The sequence below is a fragment of the Aquarana catesbeiana genome, linkage group LG03 (genome assembly GCF_042186555.1).
Source record: "Aquarana catesbeiana isolate 2022-GZ linkage group LG03, ASM4218655v1, whole genome shotgun sequence".
In the NCBI taxonomy this organism is placed as follows: Eukaryota; Metazoa; Chordata; class Amphibia; order Anura; family Ranidae; genus Aquarana; species Aquarana catesbeiana.
Window position 1 is genome coordinate 582,498,296 of NC_133326.1, and position 14,101 is coordinate 582,512,396.

The 14,101-nt window shown below is 43.8% G+C and overlaps 1 protein-coding gene across 5 annotated transcripts in view; it reads left to right on the forward strand.

Annotated features, from left to right (window-relative positions):
* Positions 1–14,101, forward strand: part of ADD2 (adducin 2) — a 126,010-nt gene that overhangs the window by 65,744 nt on the left and 46,165 nt on the right. For all 5 annotated transcript variants that reach the window (XR_012242992.1, XM_073621984.1, XM_073621982.1 and 2 more), the window contains 3 exons: positions 4,786–5,005; positions 7,026–7,164; positions 12,140–12,291. Coding sequence is in view for 4 of the 5 variants with exons in the window: in XM_073621984.1 (XP_073478085.1) it covers positions 4,823–5,005; positions 7,026–7,164; positions 12,140–12,291 (474 nt within the window). In the remaining variant the exon portion in view is untranslated. The remainder of the gene's footprint in view (positions 1–4,785; positions 5,006–7,025; positions 7,165–12,139; positions 12,292–14,101) is intronic.

The window sequence follows — 14,101 nt, forward strand, 5'->3', positions numbered from 1 at the left end:
AGAAGAATGGGGATAGGGAGATGAGGGGGGGGGTTGAATTTCACTGCCACGGACCACCAATGATGGAGGGGTTAACTTTCACCACTATTTTCCACCAATGTAATGGGGGGGGGGGTATATTTCATTGCTATGACTACCAATGAAGAGGAGGAGGTAGGGGGTTAACTTTTACTGCCACTGACCACCTCTGAAGGGGGGTTAAATTTCACTGCCACTGACCACCAATATAGGTGGAGTTAAAATACCGGGCACCATACAGAAATCAGAGTGGCAGCGGGGTGTCGGGTTCTTGAGCGCTCTCTGACAGAGACTGTATTGTGGCCACTGTTATCTCCACCCACAATACAAGTAAAGTCCCTGGGGAGAAATAGCAGTGAAGGAGCGTGTAATGGGTAAGTGATCATCAGTGGGGGAAATGGGGGTTGTCTTTCACTGCTTTAAGCAACAATGGCCAGCAAGGTGAGGGGGGGAGGGGCGATGAGGGGTTAGCTTTCACTGCCATGATCAACAATGTAGGGGGGAGATGGGGGGGGTTAACTTTCACTGCCATGACCACCAATGCAGGGGGGATGGGGGGTTAAATTTCACTTCCACTGACCACCAATGATAGAGGGGTTAACTTTCATCGCCACTGTGCACCAATGTAATTGGGGGGAGTTATATTTCACTGCCATGACCACCAGAGCAGAGGAGGAGGTGGGGGGTTAACTTCCACTGCCACAGACCACCTCTGCAGGTGCAGGGGGGGGGGTTAAATTTCGCTGTCAGTGACCACCAATATAGAGGGAGATAAAATGCAAAGCCATGACCACCAATGCAGGAAGAGGAGGATGGGTGTGTTACTTTTACTGCCATGACCACCAATGCAGGGGGGTATTACCTATCGCTGCCACCTACCACCAATGCAGCGGAGATTGGGAGGGGCGGCTGCCACTGACCAGCAGGGTGGGGGTGGGGGATTAAATTTCACTGCCATGGGGCACCAATGTGGGGGGTTAGCAGTAGTGACACCAGTGCTGGGGGATATTATTACATCCTCTGTCATTAATGTTGGGGGTTATTATTGCACCTACTGACACCAATGCTGGGGGTTATTATTGGTGTCCACTGAAACCAATGCTGGGGGTAATATTACATCCACTGACACCACTGTTGGGGGTTATTATTGTGTCCACTGACACCAATGTTGGGGACATATTGGAATATGATGCTAAAAATGCAGCAAGTTCAACATTTTTGGGTGTTGAGGTGTGAAAATGCGTTGCTATTGTGCATGGCTATTGTGCAGCCCTCTGGAGGTACCAGGGCCGCAATTGAGGCACTTTCAAGTTAACCACCACTAATTTAAAGTGATAGCCAAAATGAATTTAGGCCTTTTTTTTGTTGATAACTGAAAATCTATTTTAAATAACGTGGCCGAGTAAGGCTACACTGTGCAGAGGGTGAGAACACTGCTGCACAATTTCACTGCAGAACAAACAGGTGTTGATTTAGTAATGGTAAATAGACTGTGCACTCTGCAAGGACAGTTGCTCCTTAGTAAATGAGCAGAAGCTCTGCGGACTTCCATCATCCAATCATGCGCAAGCAAAAATGCATTTTTTTTTATTTTCCTTGCACATGATTGGATATTCTTGTGTAAGTGAAGCCTTATCTCATTTACTAAGCCCTGGAGCAACTGCACTTGCAATAGACTTGCAGTCTATTTGCCTTTAGTAAATCAACCCCTAAGTGTTGTCACCTTGTTAAGGAACGTGGAAACATAATACATTTACGGTAGAATCAACTGGTAAAAAAAACACAGGGTGCACTTGGAAAAACAAAGACTGCTGTTTGAATGCTAGTGACAGGCTGCACAAAATAAGCCACGTTAGACTTTTCCTATAGTTCCACTGTAATCTAAGGTCACAGTATTCACATCTAGATGCGATTTTAGTTTCAAACAGGTATTTTTTTATTTAATATTTTAATGCCAGGATTTAAACACATTTGGGCAAAGGTAAAGTAAATAAAGCCATCTATATCTAAACAGAATTTCGGGTTTGTTCATAGTTTTATGCCATACAGGTGGGTTTTTTTTATTGGTGGAGGAACTGGTTTCACCCAGGGCGACAGGAAAAGGGTTAATTTCTCAGGCCTGGCTGCAGACAGCGCATTCAGCAGAGCTGGTAACTTGGTGCCAGTAGCTCAGTGTTAGATTTATAGCATAATTTGATGTGCTGAAGCATGCACTTTAATCGCATGGGGATGTGCAATTCTGGGACAGCAGACTGATCTGACAGGCACTAATCCTCTCCGCAGACCGTTCTGATGGGGCTGGGAGGGTGCATTTAGAGGCTCATCAGCATCATTGTGCTAAGTGCTTGGACCAGAAAGGGCTGAAACGATGTGAGGGAAGGTAATGCACTGGGAACAAGGCTACTATAACATCATACAATCTCCTTTACAGTACAACTAGTGTTGTTTTAAAAATAACAACAACAATGCAACAGGCCTCATTTATTAAGATAATGGCTATTATTAAGATAATATTACACTGGTGATGTGTAATATGCAGTAACACATAGCAACCAATCATATCTTAAAAAATACATTTATTTCCCACAACCCCTTGCCATACAGCTTGTTTGTAAAGTTGATTGTGTATTCCCAGATGCCAGTCTGTTATTGGATAACATCGACCCTGATGAAAATCCTATCGCCTACTTATTATTATGCAGCACAATAAATTTTATGATGCAAGAAATTAAAAACTGCCCCTGTAGCTTACCATAAAGGCCACAGTTCAAAGTTGTGGGTACCATACTGAGAACACATTGAAAGGATAACATTTTTACTAACTTCCTCTACAGATGCATACCTAACTTTATTGGACAACTGCGTCCTGCAGGAATCTTCATCGCCTCAGGCTGAAATCTCCCTTTCCGCTGGCCTGCAAAGGCATTCCCCATAGACCTCTACTTGGCCATTAAGAGCTGTACTTTTTATACGAGAGAGCTAATATTTTCTGAAACTCAGCAATAGCTGTTTATATGCTTCCTATGTATAAATGTCCTTTAAAACTCTCTACTCATGGAAATCTGCTTACACTTATGCCCCGTACACACGGTCAGATTTTCCGATGGAAAATGTCTGATCGGAGCGTGTTGTCGGAAATTCCGACCGTGTGTAGGCTCCATCGGACATTTTCCATCGGATTTTCCGACACACAAAGTTGGAGAGCAGGAGATAAAATTTTCCGACAACAAAATCCGTTGTCGGTAATTCCGATCGTGTGTACACAAATCCGACGGACAAAGTGCCACGCATACTCAGAATAAATAAAGAGATGAAAGCTATTGGCCACTGCCCCGTTTATAGTCCCGACGTACATGTTTTACGTCACCGCGTTTAAAACGATCGGATTTTCCGACAACTTTGTGTGACCGTGTGTATGCAAGACAAGTTTGAGCCAACATCCGTCGGAAAAAATCCTAGGATTTTGTTGTCGGAATGTCCGAACAAAGTCCGACCGTGTGTACGGGGCATTATAGTGTATGTTTTTATTACACCTTAAAGTAAATTAGGTGCAGGGACTAGGCTTCGTCCCTGCACCTAGTCTTCTTTCTAGATCTAATGGTGAATGGTGAGAGCATGTGCCAGGCTTCTTCTCTACTGTAATAGTGAATGGAGGGAGCAAAATACCAGTTTTCTTCACAGCTCTACTAGTAAAAAGTGGGAGAAGATGTCAGACTTCTTCTTAGCTCCATCAGGGAATGATGGAAGGGCAGCATGTGTCAGTCTCTTCTTGGTTTAAAGTGAATTGTGGGGGCACATGTCCGTTTTCCTCCCTACTATAAAGGGAAAGGGTGGTAGGCACATGCCACTCTTCTTCCAACTCTAACAGGGAATGGTAGGGGCACTAGCCAGCCTTCTGCCTTCTTCCCAACTCTAATAGGGAATGGTGGGGGTTCATGCCAGTCTTCTTCCCAACTTTAACAAGAAATGGTGGGGAGGGGGGCGTGCCAGTCTTCTTCCAAACTTTAACAAGGAATGGTGGGGGTACATGCCAGTCTTCGCCCCCAGCATTAACAAGGAATGGTGGGGGAACATGCCAGTCGCCTTCAGAGCTCTTATAGGGAATAGTGGAGACACATGCCAGTCTTCTTCTCAACTCAAAAAGGGGATGGTGGTTGGGCATACCACTCTTATTCCCAGCTCCAACAGGAAATGGTGGGGGAACATGCCAGTTGCATTCAGAGCTCTTATAGGGAATAGTGGAGACACGTGCCAGTCTTCTTCTCAACTCAAAAAGGGGATGGTGGTTGAGCATACCACTCTTATTCCCAGCTCCAACAGGAAATGGTGGAGACACATGCCAGTCTTCTTCTCAACTCAAAAATGTGATGGTGGTTGAACATACCGCTCTTATTCCCGACTCCAACAGGGAGGCACATGGTGGAGGTACATGCCAGTCTTCTTCCAAGCTCAAACAGAGGATGGAGGGGGCACCTGGCAACAGTTCTTCTAAGTTCTAACAGGGAATGCTGGGAGCACTTACACAATAAAATATTCATTCTGTTTTCTCTATATAACAAAATCTGAAAATGTGTATGGAAATGGTATTAACTTATTGCACAACTGCATAACCTGATCATCACAATCAATTCACATATATATTGCATAACTTACAATTTTAAAGCCAGCAAATAACAAATAATCCCTTTAACCTTTTCGATTTTTATTCTTGTCCACTTTGGGATGGAGTAAAGAACAGTGTTTACGATAATGAATCTTTCTTCACAGGATTGATGTGCAGTGGAGATCAAAGTGACCAATAAGGATGAGTAACCAAACTACCCCCGAGCTTGTGTCCTCGCCTCCCTCAACTGGGCAGAGATATTTTGACCGCTGTTCAGAGGATGACCCAGAATATCTGCGCGTTAGAAACATGGCGGCTGACCTCAGGCAGGATTTCAATGTCATGGAGCAAAAGAAACGAGTGAGCATGATCCTGCAGAGCCCTGTGAGTAGCCACAGAATATACAGAGTAATATAGAAGGAAGGGTAAAAAAAGTATTGTTTTCTGTTTGCGCCTGGTATTTTAGGACCAAATTTTACCTTAAAGTGATTGTAAATGATCACCTTGTAAAAAAAAAAAAATTCAGTTTAAAATAGAAATGAAACTCAAAACATTTGTGTATAGATATAAAAAAACATTATAAATAACTTTTTTTCCTTTTTTATAAGTGATCACATTCCCTCTGTTCTCAGCTGCATAAGAGCTGGAGGAGGAGAAACACCAGGACACCGATCTTCCCAGTGAATGGCTGTGCAGGGGGGGGGGTGTTAGGACAAGCCTGATCATTGGTGGAGAACAGGCTGAGATCCCAGCACAGCTAGAGAACTGACCACAGTGTGTTCTCTTTTTTAGTGTGGTCAGTTTTTAATAGGAAAGCAGAGGGACTGGCAGGAACACCAGGGATTTCACACAAAGGAAGCATACAAAGAGAACAGGGTACTTTTTCAAACAAATACATGGTACAGCAGGCACATATCAGGAATATAAAATGTTGGGGTAACAAATGCTTAAAATCAGAACTTCACACACTTCTTCTGCCACATTTGGGGGGGGGGGGCGGGTAGCTGACTTTTGACAGTTTCCTACTCCCACTTCTGGTCGCATCGCCATGGTGGATCCATCAGAAGTCTCCCCCGCCCCCGCCTGCATTCTTCTGGGACACGTCAAAGGGACCAGAAGGCTGGAGATACATTCACAAAACACAAAGCAGCTCACGCATCTGCAAAGGAGGGAGGGGGGAGAGGTGAACTTCATTCCGACGCCGCAGGGCCAGGGGAAGAAGTGGGAGCTGGGTGCCTGTAAAAACAGAGTACCCACCCCTCCCCCCAAAAAATGACATGCCAAATGTCATGTCAGGGGGTCACCTGCACTTAAAGCGGAAGTTTGATTTTTGGGTGGAACTCCGCTTTAAGTTATGAACAGAGCGGGAGAATAGAAATTATGTTAGGTTTTTATTGCTGTTTTTGACTCCATTGGGGAGATTTTTCCCCTCTTCCTGTCATTACACTTACCTGTGCTGTCCTGTTCCAGATATAGTTCTTCAAAAACTGTGACAGGAGCCTAGCAGTACCTTTTACATTATATTTATCCCCCATTGTCGTTCCCAGTTATTTTTCTTTGAGCTCTCCCGTAAAGTATACCTAAAGGTCATTTTGTTTTAGTTTTGGATAGAGGGTAGAGGGATTAGAACAGGTTTTTACTGCAGTCTGTGTCCCTGTTAGGGAGATGCACTTTCTCTATTTGTCCTGTTCATTGTCATGAGTGAAACTGAAAGAAAATCCCACATTTTGGGGTTGTCCCCAGAACAGGAACAGAGGGGAAATATTCCAATGGGGACACTAGTTCTGGTGACAACCATGAATTTCCCCACCTCTTAGGGATTTTCTCTCACTTTCTGTTTTGGAAATGGGACAAAATGTAATGGGAAATTGGCAAAATAAAATAAAAAATTATAGGGGTATTAACCCTCCCTTAACCTATCCAAAATATATTTAAAAAAAAAAAGTTTTGCCTTCAGTTCATCAGCTACATAGCTACCAGTAGTAGTGTGTGCACTATAGCCCAGCCAACAAGAAACGTTTTCATACTGCTGGGTATATTGCACCATTGTATGGCTTTTAAACAGTACAAGAATACTTTCTTACATTATTAGTTGGGCGTTGAAAACTATGAATTTATTATAGCCATAATGTGCGCCATAATATACGGCATAACAACTATTGAAAAATCATTAGTCCAGCAAAATTAAACTGCAAAAGGCTGAGAATTAGACTGTTAGGCATTATGTTTATCACATTAATAAATAAAACATATGTAAGCTAATCCACTGAGACAATGCAAAGGGCAATTTAATATTAAAGTGCAGAGTAAATGAACTTACAACAACTAATCAGACATCACTTTCCTTTTTCTGGAATTATGATTTTGGTTGGGTTGCCTTGTATTTATTAATTTCCTCTCTCAGTCTTTCAGGGAGGAGCTGGAAAGTCTCATTCAGGAACAGATAAAGAAAGGGAACAACTCATCCAATATCTGGGCCCTCCGGCAAATCGCTGACTTCATGGCCAGCACTGCACCATCTGTCTTCCCCACCTGTCCAGTCAGTAAGTGCCTTCACGTTGTGTATGGGGAGGATGCTCGTCAGGGCAAAGCCTGCAGTCTTCTCTCAGCCAAAATTAAAAGAATAGAAAATATTTTTCTGTAGGTAAAAAGATGAGACTCTGCAAATATTAACTTAAATTGCTGCATTTTTGTGACCAAATAGACCCTATTTACAATAATTTCAATGTTTCTATTTGAGGTTATGTAGAGTGTTTGAGAATCAATAGCTTTACACATAGAAATGATTAATTTATATCATTGTTTCTCAACTCCAGTCCTCAAGGCGCACCAACAGGTCTTGTTTTCAGGATTTCTCTCAGATAAAATGGCTGTGGTAATTACGTAGACCCCATTCACACAGGGACGACTTGTCAGGCGACCTAGTCGCCTGACAAGTCGCCTCCCGTTCTGTACTATGGAGCCGTTCTAAGGGGAGCGACGCAAGTCGCTCCGACTTAGAAAAAGGTTCCTGTACGACTTCGGGGGCGACTTGCATAGACTTCTATGCAGAAGTCGTTTTGCAAGTCGCCCGGCCATTCGTTTGCAGGTCGCCTCGCTGAGGCGACCGGCAAGTCGTGTTGCCCCTGTGTGAATGGGGTCTAAGGCAGTGATACTGATTAAATCACCTGTGCAAAATAATGGGAAGCCTGAAAACATGACCTGTTGGGGCACCTTGAGGACTGGAGTTGAGAAACACTGATTTATATTATACATATAACTATGACCACTGACAGGTTACGTGAATAACATTGATTATCTCGTTACAATTGCATCTCAAAGTCGGTGGGATATATTAGTCCACAAGCAAACATGTTGTTCCTGAAGTAGATAAAATGGGCATTGCAGTTTGTTGTGTATGGGGCTGTATAGCCGCAGACCAGTCAGTGTGCCCCTGCTGACCCATGTCCACAGCCAAAAGCTCCTACAATGGGCACATGTGCATCAGAACTAGACCATGGAGCAATAGAAGAAGGTGGTCTGGACCGATGAATCCCGTTCTCTTTTATATCATGTGGATGGCCGGGTGCCTTTGCGTTGCTTACTTGAGGAAGAGATGGCAGCAGGATGCACTATTTAAAGAAGACAAGCTGGTGGAGGCAGTGTGATGCTTTGGGTAATGTTCTGCTGGTAAACCTTGGGTCCTGACATTGATGTGGATGTTATTTGGACTTTCAGCAGGACAATGTGTCCTGCCACACTGCAAAAATGGTTCAAGAATGGTTTGAGGTACACAACAATGAGCCTCCAAATTCTCCAGATGACAAGCCAATCGAGCATCTGTGGGATGTACTGGAAAAACAAGTCCGATCCATGGAGTCCCCACCTCACAACTAACAGGATCTGCTAGTGATGGCTTAGTGCCAGATAACACGGCATACCTTCAGAGGTCTAGTGGTGTCCATGCTGTGAAGGCTCAGGGCTGTTTTGGTGGCAAAAGTGGGGAATTACTCAATATTAGGTAGGTGGTCATAAAGTTATGCTTGGTATATAGAGTATGTTTAATACAAACCTGCTGGGTTTGTTAACCTCCCTGGCGGTATGATTATTTCGGATTTTAGGTGCTGAAAGCGGTACAATTATTTTGCATGGAAATTTGGCGTTTTATATTGTAGGCCTGTAATTCTTAACAATAACACACTTAAATCTGTCCAAACAAGAGTCTAGTAGATATCCCGGGTATGATAAAGTTTGAAACACAAAAACATAAATTATAATATAATAAAAAAAAAAATAATTAAAAAAAATAAAAATAAATAGTAATAAAATAAATTTCCACACGATTCACTATCGCTCAATTCTGCAAGTGTTCTAATTTACTATCGCTGTTTTCTAGCTGGTCTAAAGCCATTTTTGACGTAAAGGGACACTTTTTGGTTGCTATGGACAATCTCCAGTTTCCAGGCAGAAAGAACAGTATATGCAATATAAAACTGCATGCAGGGCATGGGCCAGAGCACTGGGGACAAATGAGATGTGAAATGATTTCATACAGTACTGTAATCTGTAAGATTACAGTACTGTATGTGTTATGCTTTTTACATTTTTTTGAATTTGCCGCCAGGCTCTGCCCCCGTGCGTCGCGCCGCTCGCAGGGAACGGAGCCTGGCACAGAGAGGCTTCGGAACAGGACACAGCCCGCGGACACTGCGGGGGACATCGCAGGATCCCGGGGACAAGGTAAGTAAGGAGGCACCAGGATCCTGCGATGCAATCCCGAGTGTGGCTCGGGGTTACCGCTAATGGTCCTGAATTTTAACCCCGAGCCACACTCGGGAAAACCGCCAGGGAGGCTACAGGCTAAGTCCACCTTTTACAAAATAATAAAAAATGCATACATATTTGCAATAAGAAAAAAAATGTGCATTTATTATTATTATTATTATTATTATTATGCAAATCAGCCTGCAAAGCATTGCAACCACAATCAGCGGTTGTGGGTGCAATGCCAGGTTTATACAGAGTCTTACCCCAGCTCTATGTTTTTCGAGGTTCGAACTTTCAGTTAGTGAGCAGGAGGAAGTGTCAATGGATTACGAGCTGGGTGACCACTGCACTTGGGTTTCCATTGAGAACTACAAGTCCGTCTGCTACCATGGGAGATGGGACTTGTAGTTCATTCATTCATAAATCTCTGTGACAGCAGCTACAATGTGTGCTTTCACAAGTTAGGGCTGTTTGGGGGTTAGGGTGTCCTATTTGCAACATGTTACACCCTATATACCGTACCTGTAACATGGTGCAAAAGGTGGAGATACAATCAGCTTGCCCAGACATGGACATTAGAACTGTCTATAGCCAGCTTAAGTGAACTGGTTATGTAGTCCAAAGGAACATGGAATCCCTGCCCCTGGGTGACCACACAGCAAGATCCATATTCCTATGTAATCATTGGGCTATCATCATTGGCCTAAAAAAGATATAGTATCAGTGGCGGCCCGTCCATAAGGGGCGCCGCCCCCTAATCCATGCACCCAGCACCTAATCTACATGCAGGGCGCCGGCCTCATGGATTTCAATGGGTTTTTTTTTTTTTGGAAGCACATGATTAGTGCCTGAGGCTCTAATTGGCTTAAAAAAAGGGTGGGCTCAGGGGGCTGAGCACAATGAATATTCCCTATTGTCTTCCTGATTCTCCTCCCGGCCAATCAGGAAGCGGGTCTTAAGACCAGATTGGGTGAGAGGAGAAGCGGCCATATTGGCCGCTGAGGAGCAGGTGAAGCTGCCGAGGGGAAGGAGAGGCAGGAAGGAGCCGAAGCTGCCCGCGACCTAGATGTGGTAAGTGCAGGGCTGGTGGGCGGACGAGCGAGGGACAGGGGGTGGGGGTGGGGGGATCGACCAACTGGGGGGGGTTTGTTTGCTGCCCCTCCAAAAAATTGAGCACCAGCCGCCACTGTATAGTATAATTCTTGCTTTTTAGTCAGCTACAAAACAGTTTACTAGGACATGAAAAGAAACAGAAGGAGCGTGGACCTAGCGCATTATCTATAAACAAAGGTATTTATTTGAATAAAAGAGTAAGTGTTATACTCACAAACATAGACATGATAAAAGCATATCTTAACCTCTTCCCGACCTCCTGCCGTCGTTATACGGCGAAAGTATGGCACTCCTGCACAAATCGCCGCTGCGGGAGCGTGCCTGCGGGTCGGGCGGACTTGATCTCTGCTGGTGACCCGCGATTGCCTTGTACACAGGCTGAATGGGGAACTGCCTATGTAAACAAGGCATTTCACTGTTCTGCCTAGTGACATGTCAGAGATCTATTGTTCCCAGTGATCGAGAACAGTGATCTCTGTCATGTCACTGGTAGCCTATCCCCCTACAGTTAGAACACACCCAGGGAACACACTTAACCCCTTGATCGCTCCCTAGTGTTAACCCCTTTCCCGCCAGTGTCATTTTTTACATTGATCAGTGCATTTTTATAACACTGATCAATGTAATAATTTCACTGGTTCCCAAAAAGTGTCATTTGGGGTCAGATTTGTTCGCCACAATGTCACAGTCCTGCTAAAAATCACAGATCGCCGCCATTAGTAGTAAACACAATAAAAATAAATAAAAGTCTCTAAATCTATCCCCTATTTTGTAGATGTGATAACTTTTGTGCAAACCAATCAATAAACGCCTATTGCGATTTTTTTTACCAAAAATATGTAGAAGAATATATATCGGCCTAAACTGATGAATTAATTCGTTTTTTTAGATTTTTTTTCTTGGATATGTATTATAGCAAAACGTAAAGTAAGTTTTTTTCTCAAAATTATCACTCTTTGTTTATAGCGCAAAAAATAAAAACTGCAGAGGTGATCAAATACTACCAAAAGAAAGCTCTATTTGTGGGGAAAAATGGACATTAATTTTGTTTGGGTACCACGTCGCACGACCACGCAATTGTCAGGTAAAGTGACGCATTGCAGTATGGCAAAAAATGGCCTGGTCATTAAGGGGGCAAATTCTTCTGGGGCTGAAGTGGTTAGCAGGTCCTCCACATGAGTCCCTGTAATCGTCCACACCACATGGGACTACCACGATAATGCGCTAGGTCCACACTCCTTCCGTTTCTTTTCATGTCCTAGTGTTTTGGATTCCCCAGTCTGTGGAGGGCAGCGAGAAGTGCATTAACCATCACCAAGCGTTAAAGCAAAGAGCTTACAGTCGCATAGAGGCACACTACACAGCACAGGAGATTGGTTTGTGTTGTAGAAAATTGTAGAAAAAAATTGTCTTCTATATGTTCACATTCCAACAGTGTAACCTTGCTTTCAGGTGGGTTGCAGGGTATTCCAGAAAAGAGCAGACACTCTGCATTTTACTGCATTACATTGGAGCTCACCCAATGTCAATGTTGGTCAATGCAGATAACATTTCATTTCAATAAAGTAAAAAAAAAAAAGTTAAGTAAGTTTTATCTGCCAATTCATTTGTACTTTTGTCCAGCCAGTTAAACTAGAACAAACTGATTTTATTTTTCAGACTCATCCATGGTGGCACCTATTAATGACCTCTACTGCAATGAGTCAATGTCTCTGGCGAAGGGTGAGAAGTTAATGAGATGTAAGCTTGCCAGCATCTATAGACTCATAGACCTGTATGGATGGGCTCAGCTCAGCGGGACCATAGCTTCTGTAAGTCACTTCTGGTATATCATTTTTGCTCATTTATAGTTCTACATCCTGCCAGCATCAACAACTAACAGCTAAAATCCAAAAAAGTGACACATTTTTTTAGTGCCAAAATATACCCTGACCCCGCAGAAACTAGGGATGGTTCTAGGAATGGCAAATATAAATTGTATTTATTCCCTAAGTATACGGGTCATAGGCTAACTTTGGTCGTTGGTTATGCCATTGGTGACCCTAGCAATTTTTGACTGTGTTTCTGCAGCAGTCATTGGAGGCAGTGAGCATTTCTCTGGGCTCTTCTTCAATGCCAAGCTGCTTTGCCCTATTATTCAGGTAGTGATGTCATCAATTCATTTAGCGCTTCATTACTGATTGCTATAGGAATCTGCTGCACACACGGGTTGATTTACTAAAACTGGAGAGTGCAAAATCTGTGTAGCTCTGAATAGAAACCAATCAGCTTCCAGGTTTTTCTTTGAAAGCTTATAGTGTTACTAAACCCACAACAGTATAATTAGTCTGTATATAGAGTAAAACGTGCTTGTTATACTCACTGTGGAACCTAAGGGGTTAATCCTGCACATTGTGTCTGATCCTGTCTTCTCTGATCTTCCCCTTCTTACACAGTCCCTAATCTATCTCCCGATGGAACAGAGCTTTGGGGGCATTCTGCACATGCTCAGTTTGGTGCAGGCATGTACTGGCCATTGGGACTACAGGGAGTTTCCCGGTGGGCCGATGGCTCAGTGGGCCGATTTCAGTGACAGTGGACCGCTGCCTCCCTCCAGTCCTCTGTCCCCCCCGCAGTGTTCACCTCCTCTCCCTGGCTAGTTATGCAGCACGCCTGAATACAGACATGATGCTCAGGAGTCAACACTTAGAAGCTCATCATACGATCTGGAAGGAGGGCGGCCTCACTTTTCTGCCTAATCTTGTTCCATTGGGGGGGTGGGCGCCAAACTGATTCTTTGCCCCAGGTGAAATAATGTCTAGCTTCCCCACTGGTACTGCCTATAAGAGAAATAATGTAGAACGGCTAATAGCTAGTGGGGGGGGGGGGCTTGGGTGGCAAGCCGGCATGGGAGAGACCTGTCAAAGTGGGCCAGTCTGGGTGAAGTCCAGGGCCAAATTTTTGTCCCAGTCCAGCCCTGGTTTGGTGTGAACTACAAGAAAAATAGAAATGGAAGGTGCGCACACCTAGTGCATTACCAAAGATAATTTAATAATAAGAAAATTTTATATAAAAGTGGGTACTCACAAAATGCAACTGACAAAAGGCCATAAACACAGTGCATGGATATGCACAGAACACGGGGTACAGGTAACGTGTTTCAGGGGCGCACTCCCTTCCTCAGAGATAGGCCTACCTCTGAGGAAAGGGGGTGCGTCCCCGAAACATGTTAGCTGTACCCCATGTTCTGTGCATATCCATGCACTGTGTTTATGGCCTTTTGTCAGTTGCATTTTGTGAGTACCCACTTTTATATAAAAACTTCTTATTATTAAATTATCGTTGGTAATGCACTAGGTGTGCGCGCCTTCCATTTCTGTTTTTCTTCTAGTTCCTTTTAGATTACCCCATCTGAGGAGGGAGGAAGCATCCACCCAGTTTTGGATACCATATATACCTTTCACACCACCATTTAATCTGACATCTGTTACTCCTCACCATGGAAGACCTATTAGTGCTGGAAGTGACAGTGTTTTTTGTATCTCTTCAGTTTGGTGTGTATTGCTAGAGAGTTTTTTTTTTCTTGGAAGGGTGCATGTGATCAGCACAGGGCCAATCAGCACTGTCCAGACAGAGGGTCTG